Here is a 23,652-nt window from a genome sequence, read left to right as displayed (position 1 = left end):
TTAGAAATGGATGGAGCACAATAAACTATTTGCAACTCTTCAAGAAAATTATAGACTTGGAGCAGTGTAAATTAACTTCAGTGTTGTCTAAAATTCAAAAATTTTGATTAATTGTCAACCAAATTGTGAAGTTTTGATTTAACTTACAGTAATGTACTTAAAACATAAACGCAAATGCCATAGCTTTCTTTGGACTTCAACAACATGCTGTAGACTTGTTGAAATCTACTGGTGACATACTCCCATTGTGCTATAGACACATTTACTTGTGCCGCATGATCTGCCCGAGTGCTATTTTATGTAAAGTCCTGAATTCTTTGATTTTTAACTTGGAACCAACAGTCTATCAATTACAAAACAGACAATAGCTGTTAGAAGTTTCAGCCTTTGTGAACAACCTGTCACCTATTGTGTATGCCAGCAGCCAACTTATGATAGAAAATGATTGTGGCAAACTTATTCAAATATTGCTTGTACATGGGTGCAACTCAAGATAATACACAGAAATCAATGCATTTGTACCATAAAAGAAGAGTGATAAGACACACATCTACTAAAATAAATTGGACAATAATTTGCAGGCATATTGTTAGAGTTTTAAAACTATCATAGGCTACCATAAGCAAGCGGAGACTACTGTAGTTTCCCCAGTAGCTTTGATCAGTTAGTCATACCCACATTGGGTGTATTGCATACTATTGGCCGTTACCTCATAACAGTTGCTTTCTTAATGTATGCAGTCTGTGTCTTATTGGATTCCCCTAAAAACTGGAAGAACCTATGAACTGTCTAGAAACTGAATGAGGATACATAACGGGCAGGATTACCTAAAAATAAAATTTGTTATACATAGTTATCCTCCTGTCTGTTACTTAAGAATAAACAGTATTTATAGCAAAACTGAAATTTACAATGTTTAATTCAAGTTCTATTTGAAAATGATTTGTAGCATGAAACAGAGAGACATAAACATGTTTTGCATTTATCAATAATAAGAGGAAAATCTTGCCTTTGTTATGGTGAACATCCTGTTGAGTACCAAATAACAAAAATAATTATAAATTTTTTATGTTCATGCATGTAAACTGTAATTGCATCAAAAGTAATTGCTTTGGTTATATAAAAGTGCAGAAGTTATGCGATTGACTGACTTCTGTTACTTACAAAATGCAGTTTATATTCTATAAGGATGAACAATACACATTGGACTAATATTTAATGATGTGCAGTTCTAATTATGTACAAAACAGTCGATCAAACAAACAAAAAAATGGAGAAGTCGTATTTTACGTCTATGCTGTCACTTGTTAGTAGCAGGAATCATCGTAAAATAAATGAGTCGGAGTCCATTGCTGTATGGTTTAGAGGTGATGGTGTTTGTAAAAATATTAAAGTTTCTGGTGATGTTAAGTTTTATTATCACAATTACAGTATTGTACCATTTCTTTCCTTATCTCCCGTGAAATTTATGTATTTATTTATTTTTAAGGAAAACAATACACATTGGTCATAGTACACACTGATCTTGCCAAAAGCCAAGAGGCAATTCTTGTTGGTGTTGTTATTCTCATGGACACTCAGGGATGCTCTCTGTGTGAGGCACCCCTGGGTATCTATGCAAGCTGCAGTGCATGACTTGCGCATGCACGGTACTGCACTGACGTCACTTTGGGTGTGGTGCTTGTGCGATTTTATTTGCGGCTGGAAGTTGATAAGGCCGAAGGCTGCCTCGATACTATATGTATAATGAATCTGGAACGATATTATCAGTCATCATACAGCACTGAGGCAAGATGGCCGCGAGTTTAGAAGTGTGTGATTCTAACTTGAGAAATAGTTATAGTTATGCTGTTAAAAAGGGAGTTTGTAAGAATTGTAACACTGAAATAACAACACTAAAAGAACAAATTGCTAGCTTACAATTCATAGTGAGTTCCTTAAGAAGCGATATTGACTCACTCAGGAAAGAAAATCGGGATCTACGATCGGATCCAACACTAAGTGAAGTGATGCAAGACAAAAGTAATACATCGTCCGAGTGGGTAAAAGTGTCGTACAAAAATAGTGTTCCAACTACAAAAAGAACAACAAAGTCTGCTTAAACTGTCACATTTTTGGAAAAAAACAAATATCACACTCACTTGTTTGCAAAACATGATAACGACTCTCCAAATGATAGTGAACTTGAAAAGGTCAGTGAACTGAAAATGAATAGAGCTTTTGCAAATAATCTCAACAACAAACACAGATCATCAGGGAAAAAGAGTAATGTACTATTACTAACAGACAGTCATGGCAGAAATCTATCCAGCATGCTGCGTGAGAAAAATTGCGACATAGCAGTGACTAGTGTAGTGAAATGTTGTAGACATTAACTCTCAGACGAAATTAATACAAGAGAATGACTTTATCGTCTGTATAATGGGTTCAAACGATGTGGCAAAAAATGAAGCAGAATTTTTTACAAGCTAACAAATGCAGAAACACAGTAGTTGCCACACTTGCTCTGATTTATAGTTCGTGTGTAAACAAAGAAATTCGGAAAACAAACATTAAAATAAGGAAACTGTGTTCTCAATACGCTAAGTGTGATGTACTGGATATAAGCAAGCTGCACCGAAATCATGCACACGAAGCATGAAATGCATTTGAACTATGAAGGGAAAAGGGTTTGTTTGTGATCGTGTTAGTGAAATAATTAAACAAAGACTTGTAAGGGATAGAACAATTTATCAGCTTCCTGAACATCCTTCCGACAACAGTGAGGAAAACAAGAAAGAAGAACGAAAATACAACACTGCTGACATTCCTAATTTAAACTAGAGGTATGTGATGCTGTAAATATGATTCCCAATTACCAAATCGTGAATACGCCCGAACTAAAAATTTATCACCATAATTTGCAGTCCCTGCACAATAATATCGATGAAATAAATGTACTATTAACACATGAACTTAATGATATCTCAGTATTATGCATTTCTGAGCACTGGCTTAACCCAGAATTAATCCAGAATACAAAAATAAAAAAATTTTTTTTGGCTGCTTACTACTGCAGGAAAAACAGCAAGCAGGGTGGGGTAGCAATTTACACAAAGGATAATGTAGATTTTATTACACTACCTGACTTAACTAGGGCAAATGTTGAAAAGGATTATGAAATTGCAGCTATAAAAATTACTCAGTTCAACCTGGTTATTGCTACAGTTTACCGATCACCATCCGGGAATTTTGAACTTTTCTTAAACAAAATCGAGTCATTGCTAAATAAAGTAAATAAAATGGATTGTGAATTGATAATCTGTGGAGACTTCAATATTGATTTCCTCACGAATAGTGGAAATAGGGAGACCATTTTGAACCTTGCAATGTCCTTCAATTTCAAGGCTGAAGTAAAAGCAGCTACCCGAGTAACAGAAACTTGCCAAACAGCTCTTGATCAGTTTCTAGTCAAGAAGAGTTTGCACAACACCTCACTAAAAATTTTCAATGCAGCTTTTAGTGAACATCTTGCTCAAATATTAAGCATAAAAGTACAAGGCAGTATTATTAACAACATGTCTTTCAGAACAGCATATCAAAGTTATAATCAGCATAATGTAAACTACTTCAACTACTTATTACAGAAAGAAAAATGGCTAGGAGTGTACAAAATGAATTATATAAATGAAAAATTCAACACTTTCATTGATACATTAACCCATTTCTTTGAACTTGCATTCCCACTGAAAACATTAACTATACAGGGGAACTCTAGAACAAACAGCTGGATCACAAAGGGAATAAGGGTTTTATGCCAGAAGAAAAGACTACTTCATGAAATATGTAACTCAAAAAGTTCCTCACCTGTAGTACGCACATAGTATAAAAAATACTCCAAAATATTAAGAAAAGTAATAAAAGCAGCAAAAATAATGCATAATGATGAATTATTTATAATTCAGCTAATAAATCAAAGGCTATGTAGAGTGTTATAAAAAAAGCATGTGGAGAATACAGACATTCATGCAAAAATATAACACTATCACATAAAAATAAAAAAGTAACAAACCCCTTAGAAGTAGCCAACACATTTAACAACTTTTTCACAGGTGTTGCTGGTAATATGTTACAATCAAACTTTAAGAGCACCCAGGCAAATGAATATAAAATAAGTGCATGTACAGGATCAATGTACATCAGTTCTGTTTCACAAGATGAAGTAGCTAAAGCAATAAAAGGACTAAAAAATTCCAAATCGGCTGTTATTGATGGTATACCTGCAACAATGTTAAAGAAGAGCGCATCATTCCTAATTGAAGTACTGCTCATTTCAGGCAGGCACTTTCCCCGATGTATTGAAAACATCAAAAGTTATTCCTGTATATAAAAAAGGGTATAAAGACAATGTAAATAACTACAGACCCATCACAATTTCCTCCTGCATCTCTAAAGTACTGGAAAAAGTTGTGTGTGAGAAACTTATGAAATTTATAAATAAAAACAGCATCCTATGTAATGAACAACATGGATTCAGAAATAAGAGGTCAAAGACAACTGCTATCTATGAGTGCATCAATTCCATCCTAAACCTGATGGACAAAAAACAGGAAACAATACGAGTCTTTATTGACTTGTCAAAAGCTTTTGACATGGTGGACCATAAAATTCTGTTATCAAAGCTAGAAATCACTTATCTGACTATAAACAAATTAAATGTGGTGTACCCCAAGGATCAGTATTGGGACACCTTCTGTTTCTTCTGTACATAAATGATCTAAGCTTAAATGTTGATGCACACAAAACAATCATATTTGCAGATGACACCACGATTCTACTAAAAGGAAATGATGATGAACAGTTACAGCAAACAGTAAACATGGTCACGAAACAACTTAGCATCTGGGCACAGAGTAATCAGCTTGTAATAAACAGTAAGAAAATAATTGCTCTAAAATTTCACAGTGTTCCTAACAAGGACATGTTTATCCCATCAGTCTCTCTCAATGACGAACCAGTTGGTAACAATACTGAAACCAAATTCTTAGGACTTTGGCTGCAGAGTAACATCAGATGGAATAAGCATATTTAATATCTCAATGCAGAACTGAGCAAAAAATGTTATCTTCTTTGTTCATTAAAATCATGCGGTAGCGAGAAAACAGTATTGAATGCATATCGTGCGTACTTTCATTCTCGTCTTAGATGTGGGCTCACCTTCTGGGGAAACTCCAAAACAGCTAATAGCACTTTTAAACTACAAAAAAGGGCCATTAGAATCTTGTTTGGGTGCAAGCCTAGAGACTCTTGTAAACCCCTCTTTAAGAAATCTGGTATTCCTCCATTACCATGTGTATACATTATGGAAACCCTCTTGTTCTATAAATTAAATGTAATAGGCAAGGACTGGAGACTGCAAAAAAACTGTGATGTACATGGTCAGTTTACCAGACAAAACAGAAACTTATATATGACTCAAATCAGCATAGCACTGTGCCAAAAAGGTACATTTCACATGGGAGTTAAGCTTTATAACAAACTTCCTGAAAACATAAAAGCTGTCACTGAGGTCAATACATTTGGAAAATCTCTAAAGTCATATTTACAGCATCACTGCTTTTACTCCATTGAATATTTAAATTTATGAAATGTGTTATATAAATACTTACATTTAAAGTGTAGTATTGTAACCTTAAATATGTATGACTTGAAATTACTTTCAGCCTGTATATTTATAACTTGACTTGTCCAATGTCTTATGCATAAGCTGCTTTGTAGACAACTAGACCAATAAAAAATACAATACAATACAATGCACGTGCAGCAGCATTGGACAGCGAACAGAGATGCCATGTTATGGGAGGAGGTGTAGGCATTGTTGGCCAACAGTGTATTTATTTATGCTTCTTTCCCTCTCAGTACTACCAGCAAGCCTACCATTTACCGTGTCATTTATGTAGTGCACTAAAACTACCAAACTATGAGCACACCTCTGCATATGGTCAACAGGTATTTCAATGTGTGCTTAGATGGACATTAGGCATTCTCAACCAACACAGAAGAAAGAACTGTTCTGTTATGAATAAAGTTATTGCTGTGGGACAAAGTGAGTTTAGTTAACTGCTAACACTCTAAATTACCTGTAGTTGTGGGCTATGGGTTAGGTGTTGAACACTCAGTGTAGAGTTTGCAAACACACTGCTCCAGAGCTTTCAGCACCACACATATAAAAGTTCTAACTATGCTGTACACCCTACAAATAGTGAAACTGGTGGCTGGTGGAGCAAATACAGAAGGTGCCCTCTTCACATTTTGTGCATGCTCTTGCTGTGCACATTGGTTGTCTTAAGTCAGAAGCCTGTAGCCCATAGGCCAGCTTGTTGTCTAGTGTCTGACACATGTTTGTACAATCCAAAAGGCACTCATTTGAAAATGACACAATAGCTGGAATAGCCAGGCAGCACATTGCAATAAAGATTTGATAGCCAGAAATGAACAGTGACTTCGTTTAAACAATTAAGTATGTCAGCAAAACCATACTCTTTAATGAAATATTTAGAAAACTCTGTAGTTAAAGAGCAGTCTCTCCATATTCGTAATGTATATTACAACAAAATAGACTGGCACTGCTTTTGTGTTAACTGAGCTTTGTCAGTTTTAATTACGCTAACATTTAAGCATTCTTTAGCTTTGCATGCTACTTTTAACCTTAGTGAAAAGCTGAAAACAGGTTTTCTGCTCCCCACATGTATCGTGATAAAACACAGCAGCACCTATAGCAGCTGTTGGCTCTCGTGTTGATAATTTTTTAGGTGGTGAGAGGAAAGGAAAGAGGACAGGAGCAGTTAAAGGGAACAGCTTTGGAGAGGGAAAGAACAAAAATATATCATTTAATGCACTTTATTGTTGTTTAATTGTCCTCTTCTCAAGTACTAAATTTTTCAGAATACTCTTTAATGGAGGAGTCATTTGAAGCAATGTCAGCACTTTCAAGAAAATTTATTCAAATGTCTTATCTTCAGAAAGCCATTTTCTTGCAAATAATTCAGCATCACATCCACAGTGACACCATCAGTGGTTCGTTGGTAAATTCTACACAGCTTTCATTCTGAATGTGCAGTACCTGGATGCAACCTTTTCTTTCACTGGGTCCAGTACATTTGCTATCCCTTTTTGACTGTGTATTACTGTAATTGTCTTCTGTGCTATCTATATTTCGGCTTTTGTACCATTATCGAATACACTGCGAAAAGTTCTTAGACCGTTAATACATCACATCTGTTAACACAGTCCAAAGCAGTGTTCTGTTGCAACCGTACAACCTTGTGGCTCATTTCTGCTGCTGTGCTGGCAAGTTCATATTCATTGTAAAGGTGCTCTACTTCCTCCAACATCTCCACTTCCGTATAGCATCTTGAAATTGAAATAGTTTTCTCTTGTATCCACTGTGCAAGCACTCAAATGCTTACCATTGTACTATCTGTTACCTTTTCTCTCTTACGTGTCACCCTCCATTATTGTCTATCTTTACCCTCACAACAGTTGGGTGTACCTGATTCTGTGGTGTGAGTGACCTGCCCTTCCTGGTTAACTTTCTCCAACATGTCCCTGACAAGGGAGCTAAAAGTTCTGAAAGCTGGGTAATGTGTCATTTTACTTTTATATTTCTCACATCAGTGCTATGCATTTTACCCTCTGAAGGTAAGTACTAATCACCTATTCTTTCTCATTATTAGGGAACTGAAAAATTGGCATTTCCAATAGATGCAAATATAGATGTGAATTCTGCTTAAAAAAATTACAAAGTGCAACATTAACTATTAAATGGTATTTCATGGTGAATTGTATCCGGATTAACTCTTCCATCAGGGGTGGTTTGATATACCTTTATTTTCTGTGTATAAATTTTGATAATGTAACCAATTTTCAGTTACTGGTATGCATATCATCTGGGGAAGCCCAATTTTAGAAGATAATGTGCATAAGAACATGTTTGCAAAATAAAAAGTGCACAGATGTGATAGACATACTGGTGCTCTTGATGCTCTGGTGCCATGCCGATTGGGGTGGTGGTTAAATGTCCTGTATAAGATATACACCACATAATGCAACATAGGACTCAACCATGCCACCTCGCATCTTAGAACAAAGAAATGTGTGTGTGTGTCTGTTAGCTGAAGTTGAAAAACTGGTATCACGTGGGCACTTTAATGTGGCAATTTTACATGGTTGGTGTTTTGAACTGTGACTGCATCAAATATCGGTAGAGGTCAGCCCCGGTCTACCTCATTTTGGATACTGCTAACCTCGGCATGCAATCTTGCATTAGCCAGCACCAAGTGCTTTTTGTTGTGCATTTCTCATGTTTTCTTTTCCTATTTTGAAATAAGTGAAACGACTAATGTCGGTGTGTCATGGAGTTTGATTATGACCCTCACAATACAGAAGGGATCAGTGATCCCTATGACTGCATGCAGAAACACAGAACAAATGTATGTTGGCTACTGTGCGAGAGGCAAACTAATCGTGTTTTCTTAAACCATTCCAAACTCTCTGGCAGTAATAATTCTAGTTTGTTTACACTCATGACCAACTGTCAGTTTATAGTATCCACACAGTCCAGTATAGCAACTGAAATACAAAACAAGTAAATGTATTTCAATCACACTGAAAGGAGGAATCACCTGATGGAATTTTGCACAGCTCACAATTTAATAATTACTACTTATTTTAAGAACCGTGAAAGAAGGCTGTATAAGTGGAAGATGTGTGGTGACATTGGAAAGTTTCTGGTGGGTCGCATAAAGGTAAGACAGGTTTTGATACCAGATTCTAAACAGCAAGCTTTTCTCCGGAGGATGTGAACATTGGCTATAAATTCCACATTAAAACTAAGAAACTGCAGAAAGGTAAGTAATTGGAGACAGAACCTGGATAAATAGAAATGAACAGAGGTTGTTAAAAGTTTCATTGGCAGCATTAGGCAGTAATTACAGAAACAGTGGAAATGAATGCAATAGAAGACAAATGGGCAGCTTCGAGAGACAAAATAGTGAAGCAGATGATCAAATAAGCAAAAAATAAATAAAATGAAGACCAGATCCAGTAGAAATCAATGCATATCAAAAGAGAGATTTAATTTAATTGAAGAGAGAAGATTGAAAATGCAGCAAGTGAAACATGCAAAAGGTGTAAAACATGAGATCAGCTGAAAATGCAAAGTCACAAAGTAGGGATGGGTAGACGAGAAATGTAGGCATGTAGAATAATAATACGTGTCTGTGTAAGAAATAGATACAGTGTATAGCAAAATTAAACAGGCCCTTGGAGAAAACAGGAATAGCTATATGAATATTAAGAGCTCTGAGTGCAAGCCTATACTAAACAGACAAAGGAAAACTGAAACATAATGAATAGAGGGTCTGTAAAAGGGAAACAAACTTGAAGACAGTATTATGAAAAGAGAAGAGAAACTGAATGAAGTCCAGATGGGAGATATGGCACTGCAAAATGAAATGAAGTGATCGTATGGCACTGTTGGCCAGGAGGCCCCATCCGTGGAATTTCGGCTGCCAGGTAGCAAGTCTTTTTTTTCAGGTTACACCACATTGGGCAACTTGCGCACTGGTGATGACAACACGACACCTTGTCCAAGAGTGGAGAAAATCTCCAACCCAGCCGAGAATAAAACCCGAGCCTACTGCATGGGAGGCAAACATGTTACCACTCAGGTAAGCAGGTAGACTACGACACTGCAAAAAGGATTTGACAGAGCACTAAAAGACCCAAGTCTAAACAAGAACCCAGGAGTACATGACATTCCCTCAGAATTACTGAGATCATCAGGAGAGCTACAACAATTCCATCTGCTGTGCAAGGTATGAGACGTGAAATTTATTAAGACATTAAAGAAAAATGTAATAATTCCTTTTCTAAAGAAGTCAACTGCTGACAAGTGTTAATTTTACTGAACCATCAGTTTAATAAACCACGGTTGCAAATAGTGACAAGAATTGTTTACAGAATATTGGTAGAAGTCAATCGTGGGGAACGTTGGTTTGAGTTCCAGAGAATGTAGAAACACTGAAGGCAGTGCTGACACTATGATTTACATTAGAAGGTAATGCCAAGCCTACATGTATAGGGTTTTTAGATTTAGAGGAATCTTTTGAGAATGTTAACTGAAGTGCATTCTTAAAAATTTTGAAGGTAGCAGGGAAGAAATACAGACAGCATAAAGCTATAGCCAGGACATGAAAGTGAAGCAGTAGCTGAGAAGAGAGTAGAAAGGGTTGTAGCCTCTCCCCAATGTAATTCAAGCTATACTTTGAACAAGTATTAAAGGAAACACAGGAGAAATTTTAAAAGGGGATTTAAGTTCAGAAAGAACAAATAAAAACATTGTAATTCAGTCTGAGAGAGGAAAAGACTTGTGAGAATAGTTGAATGGAATCGATAGTGTCTTGACAAGATGTTACAAGATGAACATCGACAAAAGGAAATCAAGGATAATAAAATGTAGCTGAATTAAATCAGAAGGAATTGATTAGGAAATGAGACACTAAGAATAGTAGATGAATGTTGCTATTTGGGCAGTACTATAACTGATGAGGGCCGAAGTGGAGAAAATATAAAATGCAATCTGGCAACAGCATGGAAAGCATTTCTGAGAAAGAGAAATCTGTTCTGTAGGCCCCAGTGGAAGTGAAACATGAATGATAAGCAGTTCAGAAAAGAAGAGAATAGAAGCTTTTGAAATGTGCTAAAGAAGAATGGTGTAGATTAGCTACTGGATCAAATAATTAAAAAAGGTACGGAATCAAATGAGGGGGAAAAGCTCGTGCAAGAACTTTATCAAAATTGATCTCTCAAGGCACTGGGATTACGAGTCGTGGAAAACACCAATGACGGTGCTGAAGCAGCGTGTGGTGAGCAGGGCCCGGGGAGTAGGGGTGGAAGAGATGAGGAGGCGGGTTGGCACACCGTCCCACTCGTGGGACGATGGCCTCACAGGAACCCCAGACAGTGATTTGCCAGGCAACGACCCCCTCTGCGACGCGAACCGGACTGTCTGAAACACAGGAACGGGCATGGCGGTGATCCCTCTGGAACAGGCCCTGCCATCTGCGGCTGCAGCTGGTCGAAGTGATGGGCTGTTGTAATGGGACATCATCTTCTGTAGCATACTTTTCCTCAACATGATACCAATATTATTTTTCGAATTTTGGACGGGTCAGTATTATCTCAGTTGCTGTTCTGAAAACTTTCATATAATTTTATACACAGTATTTTATATTTAAAGCTAAAATTATGAAAATGAATTACTTTATAAAATATTTTAGTTGCAATCTTATTATCGATAAGTACTAGTTCTGAATGTTCAGCTAAATAATTTTTGTAGAGACATTTGAAATTACAAGTTATTTGCACTTAAAACTTTTATTATTAATTATGCAATCCTGTACTGTTTACTATGTTTATATCTGGATACATTTATGAAATAATAATCAAAATCAATAATATAAAGAAAACTAGTAGGAATTCATTTGTTAAGAAAAATTGTAAACCCTTTGGAATACTGTTATTTCCACAGAGTGTGAGAGTCATAAGCTTGCCTTGGATTTGATTGGACCTATTTTTGTATAATAGGTGTGAATAATGTTATTTAGCTTTGTTAACGTGAAAAATCAAAATACTGTGTGATATACTAAAAATTGAGAAAATCAGTGAAAAATATATTTACGTAAAAAAATCTGCAACAACAATCTTCCAATTTATTTAGTTGAAACCAACTTTGAGGACCTGATTTTAGATTTTCAGCTTCAAGAATCAGACCTCTAAGAAGAACTAGAGCCATCTTAACTTGACGAGCTAAGTAAACTTAAAAGTTTATTGAAATCTCCTCTCCTCTCAAATCTTCATAAAAGACTTTGCTTATTAATTAATTGGACTGGGCATTGTTTAATGTGGACAATATCACAGGCACCAGCCCTGGCAATGCCTGATGACGGCAGGAACCCAGTTTGGCTGGCGGCTGAAACCACGAGCCAAACAGGCGCACCATGCTGGAATCGTCGCAGAGCCAGTGACGCCAGGGTATGCAGTATCGCATGCAGTGGGTGTAGTAGTGTCCGTGGTTGATGTCCGTGTAGCAGCTCCGCCGGGCTCTCATCCCCAACTGGAGTTAAACAGTATGAACTCCAAATTGGTCTAAAAAGCTTCAGGGGACCTGCCAGATACATACTTGTGCATTTGAGTTTTAAACATCCAAACCATGCATTCATTCTCACCATTAGATTGGGGATGAAATGGGGAGCTGTGAAATGGCGAACACCACTAACCTGAAAAGAAATGCAAATTCTCGAGAAACAAACTGGGGCTTTTCAGTAACCACAGTATGCAGAAGTATCTTAGACAGGGCTGAAATAGTGGCTGCTGTGGACATTGGTGGACAACATGCCATATAGGGAAACTTGGAATAGTTGTCCACTACAATGAGACAATACTGATTTACGAAGAGCCAGCAAAATCGTCATGCAGATGCTCACACAGGCACTGCAGTGTTGGCCAGGCGGAAGAAAAGATGACCACAGGGCCGCCTTTTACGGAACACAGTGAGTACAAGCATCAATATGCCATCTAATGTCCCCATCTATACCTGGCCAATACACATGCTGGCGAGCCAAAGCGCCCCCCCCCCCCCCCCCCCCCAATTGACCGACATGCAGAAGCCGTAGTACATTATGGCTTGAGGAAGTGGATATTGTAACCTGGGGAGCAGTGTCCTTCATAGGTAACAAAAGAACCCAGTCAAACACAGAAAGGCAATGCTGGAGGAAGAAATAATTACGCAAGGAATCGAAGTCACAGCCTGGGGTTTTTTCTGTCCAACTGTGCTGCACAAGTGAGAGGACTTGACAAAGTGTAGGGTCCGTGGTGACAGCCGATGCTATCTTGGCACTAGTGATAGGAAAACTATTGACCTCATTCTGGTTCTCAGTATGTAAATAGAAACAAAGCAACTTGTCCTTATCAAATGCCGGGTCCAACCCGATCGCAAGGCAAAATAAGGCAATGGCATTAGCGTGTTGCTCTGTCAGCCGGTAACAGATCTGATAATGACATCAGGAGAGTAACAGACCCCACTGCTGCAAACAATGCACTGCCTTGTCCGGCAAAGAAGTCCAAGGGTTAAAAAGAGCAACTAATGCCTAGTGATTCACGATTAAATGAAACTTAGAACAATAGAAGAAGACGTGAAGTTTCTTGAGGGCGAGAACAATCACAAAAGCCTCTTCAATCTGAGAACACGACTACTGAGCAGGAGTTAAAGTCTTAGAAGCATAAACAATGGATCATTCAGATCTATGCGCGTATTTGTGTGCCCACACGAGATTCTAACATGGCTGAAAAGTGGCTGAGCACGGGGCAGAGTGAAGCAAAGTGAAAGTTGGGTCACAAGCTTGGAACAAGAAAAAGCAACATTTTTACACAAAAGTGCAAGCAGTGGCTGAACATTGGATGTGTCAAGTAAAAACTTATGGTTGTATGCAACTTTACCTAGAAATGCCTGCAGCTTCGTAATGGAAGTTAGCTGCAGCAAAACTGCAGTTGTATTAACATGTTGATGCAATGGCTTGACCCCTGTGTGAGAAACTTCAAAACCTATGGACTCAATTGACAGCTAAAAAAATTGCGATTTGGCAAGGTTGCCCTTGAGCACTGCAGACTGCTAAACAGAAAACAACGATCAGAGATTGCCAAGGTGGTCTTCGGTGAAAGACTCGAAACAACGATATCATTGAGGTAAGTGGTGGAGCCGAGTACAAAGGCTGTCAGTTGATCTAAAAAAATGTTGAAAAATTGCAAGTTTACCCAGAAAGCCAAAAGGCAAGCATTTATATTGGTATATGCTGAATGGTGTATTGACAATGAGAAAACATATAGTGCCATCATCCAAGGGGAGCTGGAGGTATGCTTACAAAAAATCAATCATGGAAATGTAGTGGCCGCCTGACAATTCTGCGAGCAGTTTGCCAGGGTGGGGCAAAAGGTATGTATGTATCGTGGACTTGTATTAATCATGACACCAACGTCGCTGCAGAGACGAAGCTTACTGCCCTCAGCTTCTTAATGATAAGTGGTGTAGCCCATTCACTGAAAGAAATAGGTCGAAAGACATTGAGCAACGTCAATAGGTCTAATTTGGCCTCCGCAGAGTTGTGCAACGCGGCAGGCATCTTTCGCCTGAAAGAAAACGAGGGTGGGCAGAAACTTTCATGGTAATGTGGGCCTGAAATCCAGTACCACAGCCTTGCCCAGGGGAAAACAGCAATGAAAACTCAGGACCGAGGGACTCCAGTTGCTGATACATAACTTGATCTGACACTAAATTTACCTCGTCGGCAATCGAGAAAACTGAAGCGTTAAATGCACCTAACCCAAACAGGTCTGCGGTCTGGGAATGATCCACAGAAAGGAAGGTGAGAGAGCAAACAACAGATGTGTAAGATACAAGAGCGGAGAAATGACCTAGGCTTGGATTCTGCTGTTCATTGTAGCTAACCAACTTCCGTGAAACCAGTGTGAGGTTAGGGGAGCCCGAGTCCACATAAATTTGTGTGTTCTCTAAGGTCACTGCAGCCTCTTTGTCCACATGCAGTTTTAGCGGTTTATTAAGAACACTCAAGTCAATAAACAATTTTTTCAGGGAAATAGTCATTGTAGAGACACAATTTATGTCCATCGCTACTACTGTGTGTGCCACATTGGAAGAGGAGTTACATTCCGATGCAGTGTGGCCTTTCTTTCAACACATGGTGCAAACTGCCCAACACTTAGAGCACACAGCAGGGTTGTGTTGGACAAAGCAGTGCGAGCAAGGCAGAAGGGGGCAAGTGGCTGCTGGTGTGACGGGGCCTATTGCTGCTGCGGCTGTAACCGACGCTTCCCCATGCGACGACGAGTTGAACGTTGACAGTTGCAATGGCTTCCCTGTCATCCTGAACACTTGCAGTGTGCCTAATAGGGGTTGACTGAGTAGCTGCCTACACCTCCCGCACCCTCCCCCCCCCCCCCCCATACCCCCTCCCCATTCAGCAACCTGTTTGCATTCGGCCCATGACACTTCAAAGGACTGTACTTTTTTGAGAACATCTGTAGGCATTGGATTCTCACACTGAAGTGCTTTTTCATGGACATCCCTATCTGGGGCCAGATGAATAATATCATCTTGCACCATGTGATAATCGTAGGATTCGTGATGGGTACTAGTTATAAATTTACAAGGATGGCTCAAGTTGTGTCACAGTAATTGGTTGAGAGAAGCTTGACATTTCATTAAATGATAAGGTGGACAGTTCTTGCAAAGGTGCAAGTTGGCACAACAGCTGATATGTATGCAGCAAAAGCCAGGAAAGAAAGAAAGAAAGAAAGCCATACACAGGTTTGCATTGTCCATGCAAAAGACCTGGAAATGTTGGCTAAACTGTATCTCATAACAGTCCCAATCTTCAGCTGATTCATCATATGCCAGAAAGGGCGACAGTTGCAATGACTGGAGAGTAACCTGCCATGAATATGCAGACGTCACTTGTTTAAGACTGGTGACAAGAGCCTGCTGTTGATCTGCAAAAACTTGCTGCTGAGGAGCGAGACATTGTATTATTTCTTCTATCGAGATGTTTATCGGGTGACTTAGCACTGACACTAACTTGCAAAAAAAAAATGTAATCCTTACTCATCGCGAAGTTTGTTATAGCAAGAACAAACATAGTGCAGGAAGCATGGTACTTCATAGAGCAACACATAAGATGCAGGTTGTGCATCACATTGAACACATTGACTGGACAACAGTAGTACTGTGTGAAGAATAGGCTGAGCACTCGTTTCTGATTGCTTAAATAATGCTGTTTCTTTGGTGGCTCATCAGTGTGTGCCAGGGGCCGACGCAGGAGCCCTCTATAATCGGGCCTGTGAACTGTATGGACTTGCGCTCTGCGAAATCACGCATGTCATGAGTGAAGGTACATCAGCTTCATTATAGGTAACTGAATCAATGTCAGAATTTTCAATGTTACTATTAAAATATTGTCAACACGAACTCAAAGAGCCCCAGCACGCTTAAAGTAAAGGATTATTGATTACTGTAGCAAGGGCGATCACAGCATCTTGTGACAGACTCTTGATTGTAATCTGAGCTAACACTACATGTAGTCTGTTTTGTTATCCGTAAGATATATTTTTTTAACAATAAAACAGCATTGGTGATTTCTTGCTGATTCCGTAGATACCACATAATTATCTTGAAATTGTTTACTATGATACCTGTAATAAATCCATGTTTCAAATGTTGAAACCAGATAAATTAATTACCCCTATTTTGCTACCATGAATTCAGAATCTATAACAACTAATAACCACAATATGATGATACTTTTTGTGAGAGACCTACTCTTTTGGCTGTTTACAAAACCGTATCACATATTGAGAAAGGAATATGTTAAGCAATATGAAAATTCAGTTAAACGATGTTTTTAAAGGTATAGTTCTTTTCCACTGATGCTAAAGGACAAAAGATCTTGTTTTACACATACAACCGGAACTCAAATGCATTAGGTGAATATTATTAAAATTTTAATCACAACATTAAATTCACTGCAACTTTGGAAATAATGCGGACTTATGAAATCTAAGACCAATTTTGAAATTAGCACAACAGTTCCATTAAGATGAGTACTTTTACACATGATTTCAGTCATTCTAAAGTTCATAAAAACTTTGTGTGTTTTATTTTGCTAAGATGGCAGACTTAGTTGTAGAAAGGAATAACTGACTCGGATATTGTTGCTACCACATTTGTGGACATTCTGGTTGATTTAATGTACAGGGGATAACTTCTTTTATATTAAAAGTATTAGAAATTAAAATAGTACTTGCCACCAGGCAGCTTTATTGTACTGTGAAGTATATATTTATACTTGGTTTTTGTGACCTCACAACTCGTGAGAAGGGGCATGTCTATATGCCACGATTATTTCTAACTGTGTTGATGTTGAGGTAGGTTGTTAAGATCTCCAGTACTTTATTTTTGTGAATGCCTCCTGCAATTAAGTTGGTAACAGTGAAAAAACATCGCTGATGGTTCTGATTGGGAATCACATTTATTAATAAACCATGTACTTTGAATAAATGTATTGATTTGTGCAACACAGCACCTTTAGCATAAATGAACTGAGGGGATGTGTCTCGTGGAATGGACTGCAACCAGTTTAATTCATCTGTGGTATCGATGATTTGTGCTGGATTTGTGGTGTAATTTATGGAGGCTCAAAGTTTAATTGTTTTTAGATATTAAGTTATAGGTAATGACACTCTTAAAAAGCACTCATTCAAGCAATTCTCAAATTATTTTATGAGCCAAGGGCCATTAAGTCATGTTAACTGAGGAAAGAGAGGAAATCCAAATATCAGCTCCCATAATTACTAGATTTTAGTCTCTCTCTCTGTCTTGTGTGCCCCCCCCTCCCCCCCCCCCCTCCCCCACACACACACACACAAAGAGAGAGAGAGAGACACTAAAATAATCTAGTAATTATGGGAGCGCGCGCGGCTATCATGATTTCAATTTTGGCTTAAAATGTCTTAACCCATATTCCATCAGTTGTGACAATTTGATGCAAGATTACGTCACTTTTCATTTTAAAAAGGTTGAACATGACTGATGTCAGCCATTTCTGCTTTTGTTCAGCAGTAATTCATTGAGAGACCCATATCCCATAATTTTTTTTTCACATTTACATAATTCGTCAGAATTAATACTAATCTTAGTGGAACTGATGTAGACTCTGATAGTTATTTATGTGTCACATGAAGATTTTTATAAAGAGCATATGCCCCAATTCTTAGCTGGATTATCATTTATGTGTACGTGGCCAAAGCAAAAGCAATTAGATCAGTGAGAAAGTGTTCTATCATCTACTGTACACAGGCCAAAAACTTGACTTACAGCACTGCTTACTGTCAGGTGGTCATACAACAATCATTTCCCCAGAGAGTATCATCAGTTATCAAGACTAGTGAAGATTTTATATACTATGGAAAGGAAAGTAACTATTATTTTGTCTAATTAGCTTATATGCCCATATTATTATTGTGTGGTACTTTCTGAATTATTTTTATCTCTACAGAGTTAAGAAGTCAATGTCTGTATATTTTAATCCTCAGTCATTCTGTTAATGACAGCATTTGGATAGTAATCATTCCTAAAATTTGTGCATACAGTTGTGTTCCCCAAAAGATGTATTTCTCTTCTAAGAAAGAGAAACATTTATCATCATAGTGTATTCTTGTTAGCTTTTTCATGTTCAAAATATGATTGTCATTGATGACTATATATTTACTCCTTCGTGCAGGAAGGGAGCCTGGCAGAAATTAAAAAAGCATGGGAACAACGTAAAGCTGCATCAGGAAATCCAGATGGTGGTAGTCCAATGTCAGTGCTTGTTGACAGAATGAGAAATATCAGTATCGAAACTGATGCAAACAAAGAGCTTGCTGCACAGGGTGGGAGTTCGGGCCATCAGCAAGAAGATCGCAGAAACGAAGTAAGTGTTGGTGAATTGCTGTCTGTATTTATATAAGAGAAGTACTTAAGCCTTGTAATGCTCAACTGAGTTTTCGACTTTAAATGCCTATCCACTCTTACAATGTGTGTGCTTGGTGTACAGGTACTGTTAAGAGAATGTGTGTTTTGTGTAAAGTAAAAAGTAAAGTCGTGTGGCATACCCGGATGGCCATCCATGTAAGTAGTGGCCATGCCCGACAGTGCTTAACTTCACTGATCTGGTGAAAACTGGTGTATCCACCTCAGCAGGGCCATTGACTGTCTTTATTTTGATCGAGTCATGGAATAAACAGAAGAGGGCAAATAAAGTTATAGGAATGAAAGTGCTATTGAAATTATAACATTTGTGTGTGGTGTGTATAATAATGTGTATTTCTTATAATCTTTTAAAGACAATTAAAATCTTTAGCATCAAGGAAACTGTAATATGGGTATAGTATTGTCAATAGTATTTCTCATTTCAAAAGTTACCCACTAACAGTAGCAACAAAGTGAACTAATGAAAGAGAGGAAAGTAATGTAATCAGCAGAACTTTTAGCTCTATCCTATATCTTCAAAGCACATGCACAGCTGTTTCACTGAGATCTATAATTCGTTGCGCAAAATTCTGTGTGTATTTTTCCTGGCCTTCTTTCAAGAAATCAGTGAATACTCTTTAAACATTTTTTCCCCTTAAAAGAGGTTGGGACAGACTTCTTGTCATGCTCACATCGGAACATGTACCTGTCTTTCTTCATACTATTTGTTTTTTGATGTATCATTCTCCTTCTTCAAAAAACTTAAAATGTTTTGATGCACAGTTCACAATCAGTTTTAATTAAATTTGTACATTTGTTTGTCCAACAACTAAAGTAAACAGTTGCAAAATGCCTAAGAATAGATGTTAAAAGGTGAACCTAAATCTCTTTCTCAAGTGCTGACACAGTGTTTCTATAAAAATCTGCTGGCATATAGCTCTCATGGTAAGTGCCCTTATCTTGAAGAGTTTTCACTGCATTCATCAATAGGCAGCAGCAGCTAACATTTTATATTAAAATATCAGTCTTGTGTTTTATCTGTGACTTTGTGCAACTAACAGCACAAAAGCAGGTGCAAGTCTTGGCATTCAGAATGTGGATCAGGGACATGTGTTTCAGTTATTACCGAGATACTGTATCATCTCAAGCTCAGCTTCTGTATTTTTAAAATATGTTTTGCTTTCCCTACACATGTGTGAAAATTAGTGGCCTGACATTCAAGTGGGACAGGAAATCAAATAATGTCTTAAAAATTGCAATTTAACAATGAAATAAACAAAACAGTAACTAAAATAAATGCAGTGTGTTGAAAAGTGCTGATTTGTGAAATGAGAATCTGCTGCTAGATAACATTCATTATTGAGTCACTCCACCCCGTGCATTGTAACATGGCGTTCCGCCCACAAAGCTTGTCACCACATTGCTGCTGTAGCCTTTTCCACTCTTCGTTGGATGCCCTCCTGAGTTCATCTAGTGTGTGGGAAGATTTCCTGTGATAACACACGGCAAGTTTCAAGTGGTTCCAAACATACTGTAGAGTTTCTGTCGACAGATATTGTGTGCAATCCCCTTGGGTTGATTGCTGCCTCCCCGAGAAAGGTATTCACGGTGTGGGTATGGAGTGCCTCTGTGTTATCATCCTGGAAAAAGAACTTATTGCTGAAATGTTGTAAGTAGGGCTGGACAATAGACTGCAAGATCCTGTCACAATACTGGAAAACCCTCAAATTACCCTTGATAGTGATGTGAACCACCTGGCATCTGTACTGGATAGTTGGTCCAAACCTGAATGATGCACCTCCCATTTGAAACAGTGACACTGCATGCCTCGAGATGTGCATTGGCATCTGCCTGCATTCACACTCATTGACAACAATTGCCATACAAGTCCTGCTCTCATTGGTGAAGTGCACACAACGCCATTGCTCCAGGTTCCATTCTAGCTGTTGATTTTCGCACACACGCACACATGCTGTGGTTCTGTCGCCTTCTTCTTGGGGAGCCTAAAAGCCATAATTTGTGGGAACACATCATCAGGTAGTGCCATTTCCCATGGGTGACCACTAAGGCATATTTTCATCATGTTGTGTCTCAAAATAGCAGTTTCTGTGGTGTTTACCAGCTCAAAACAATACTTCCTTTGCTGACAAACCACCGTGTCATAAAGTGACAATGTACACTCAGTATAAACTTGAAATGACTCTTCAAGGCTTATTGAGAATGAACAGCGTACATAATCTGCAGTGTCTTGTTCATGTTCGAGAAACAGCATACATTTCTGTGCTGCGCTGAGAACATTTATGTTACACGTAGTGATTGCCTGTGGTCAAAAGAATGTATAAAAAGAAGTTCCTAATAATAGTAATTATAATAGTAATAATTATAATAATAATAATAATCACAAAATATGCTAGCCATGAGCGTGGAGCAAAATTGTTTTGATTGGTGTGTAATGGAATGTTATGGGTTTTACTGTGAATTTCTCACAAGCTAGTTTAAATTGTACAGATACCCTCAAGGCAAGTGTTTAATATACATTGTAAACCAGGTAAGTATGAGGAGTGATCAGAAATGAAGATTACAGGCCCATATTTTTGAAGCTGGCAGTTGGGCAGAGTTTGACACCCTCCACCTTCAGTGCAAACTGTAGGTAAGGTGACTCATTTGGAAAACTGGTCTCGTGAAAAAATCCACTCAGTTATTTGATTTCTGTGGGCAAAACATGTAACCATAGCTCAGAATTCAGTGGTATCTTGTAGAGATTGTGAAGAGACTGCAGTGTCTCATCAGCATGTTGTAGAATGGTGTCGAAAGTTTGCAACCAGTAGGGAAAATGTCAGTGAAAAGGGTCATCAACAGATTTGCACAGCTCACATGGAGGAGCTGATTCAGGACAACATGCAGATCATGTTACAGCATATCATGGTAGAACTGAGACTGTTGTTTGGAAGTGTTTCACATTGTTCACAGTATTCTTCAGTACCAGAAAGTTTGTTCCCAATGGGTTCCACAAAATGCGACCGATGTTGTCTTTAGGGCTGAACAAGGAAAAGTGTATGGGGACAAGTCTGCGACTTTTGGAATGGTTCTCCATGGAAGGGAACAGTTCTCTTGACTGCATTGTCATGGGTAATGAAACATGGATCCGTCACTACACCCTCAACAGTAATCAGTCATCACTGGAATGGAAACACCCTCTTCTCTCCAAAGGCAAAGAAGTTTAGGGTGACATATCTGCCACGAAAGTGGTGGCCACATTGTTTTGGAGCAGCACAGGTGTTGTACTCGAGGAATTTATGGAAAGAGAAAGACAGTGACCGCTGACCAATACTGCGAAACCTTGACAAAATTGTGTGAATCAGTCAGGAAGAAACAGCCATGACTTCTCCCCAAAGGCATCATCATCTTCCTTAAGGGGAGCCGGAGGTGCCTATGCTGCCCATGTTAAAATCACTAAGTTTGAGGAACATTTATGAATAAACTACCAAACAGAAAAATTTGAATTTTTTTTACATATAGAGTGGTTTGGTATTGCAGTTATGACAGAGGGATTTTGGAGTATCTTTTCTAGTTTCCTTCCAATTATTTTTTTTATTAATGACCCAAATTTTTTTACAAATAATTAAACTGAAATGAAACTTCTGAACATATTGCCAAATGGCTGTGTTACAATGTAAGTTTGACCACTAGGAGTGCTGTATAAAAATTTCATCTCTCTAGCTTGAGTGGATTTTGAGAAAATGTTCCTTATATTCGAAAAATTCTAATTTACGGGAAATGGCTATCAAAGTTTCTCAATACATACCTGCACTATAGGATGGATTATCAGGGTCTTCTTCTTCATCCTCCAAAAGCTTCCTCTTCTGTCTTCTTTTCTGGCATGTTGTTCCATCATACTTCATATGCCTTTCTCTTCTTTCTGCTCCTCTTACCCTTTCTCTGTCAGTATTTCTTAGTGCTCGTACAGTGTTCACCCCAGCTGTAAATCCTAATGCCTTCAGAACTTCACACTTCACACTGTTCCCTTGGTTGTAGGTTGCTATTGCATCATAAATGCCAAAGTGCAGTGTTTTTATGCTTACAAACACCCTTTTAGGAACCACTTTCCAAATCAAATTGTTTACGCTCTCATTAGGATTCTGTGTCTTTCCGTGTAGGCATTTGTGTAACAATTCTGGCTGTGCTAAGTCATGAAAAATTGGTTTTATTGTTCCCTCCTGATTCTTGTACATACTGCATATTACCCGCTTCACACAAGAAGTATAATACTACCAACAACAGGCGCAACACTGAACTAATTCGAAACGGTAAACAGCAAAGAGACGATGTTCTGCGCTCTTATTCATTGTAGTATCGCAACTTGGTATTAGTGTTAATTTTCTTTTCCCTACGTTCTTCCTCTTATTATATACACGGTTACTAAAACGTGGCATCGTAACCAGAACAAAAGTGTATGACAATATTAAATGGAGCAAGATGTTCGAAATTCTGAGGAAAATAGGAGTAAGCTGTAAGGAAATACGGGTAATATTTGTCACAGAAAACAATGTAGCCAACCCTTGCACACTCGCTGTATGCGTAACATAAGGCGCTGTATGCGTAACAGGCCGGGAAAATCCCAAGCAGTTCGCCAGGAAGTCACGAGAGGGTGTTAGATGCATTCAGCGGCCGCCCATTTCTTCTGCAGGCGTGGGGGAAAATGGTAATAACTCCACTTCTAGGGCGAGTAGAGCAATAATTCAAAGTTTACATTAAAGAGGAATGTTCCAATTAATTTTCGGTAGCAAAAAAAAAAAAAAAAAAAAAAAAAAAAAAATCGTAATTTTTTGGATTTGACCACCTCCGGCTCCCCTTAACGATAATGAGCAACCTGTTACAGCCAAGAAGACCACCACACTGTTGAAACAGTTTCGCTGGGATATCATTGATCACCTTCCATACAGCCAGAACTGCATTTCAAATGATTTCCACCATTTTCTTCACTTGAAGGAGCACCTAGGAGGCTGACTATTCACTTCAGATGAGGGGGT

At 38.3% G+C, this 23,652-nt stretch overlaps 1 protein-coding gene across 1 annotated transcript in view; it reads left to right on the top strand.

Moving 5' to 3' along the window:
* The window catches only part of LOC126249522 (uncharacterized), a 64,850-nt gene that overhangs the window by 8,527 nt on the left and 32,671 nt on the right, over positions 1-23,652 (top strand). Inside the window, exon 4 of the mRNA XM_049951180.1 lies at positions 18,393-18,584. Coding sequence (XP_049807137.1) covers positions 18,393-18,584 — 192 coding nt within the window. The remainder of the gene's footprint in view (positions 1-18,392; positions 18,585-23,652) is intronic.

The sequence above is a fragment of the Schistocerca nitens genome, chromosome 3 (assembly GCF_023898315.1).
Source record: "Schistocerca nitens isolate TAMUIC-IGC-003100 chromosome 3, iqSchNite1.1, whole genome shotgun sequence".
Lineage (NCBI taxonomy): Eukaryota > Metazoa > Arthropoda > Insecta > Orthoptera > Acrididae > Schistocerca > Schistocerca nitens.
The sequence above is the reverse complement of the archived record's forward strand: the minus strand, read 5'-3'. Positions and strand labels throughout refer to the sequence as shown.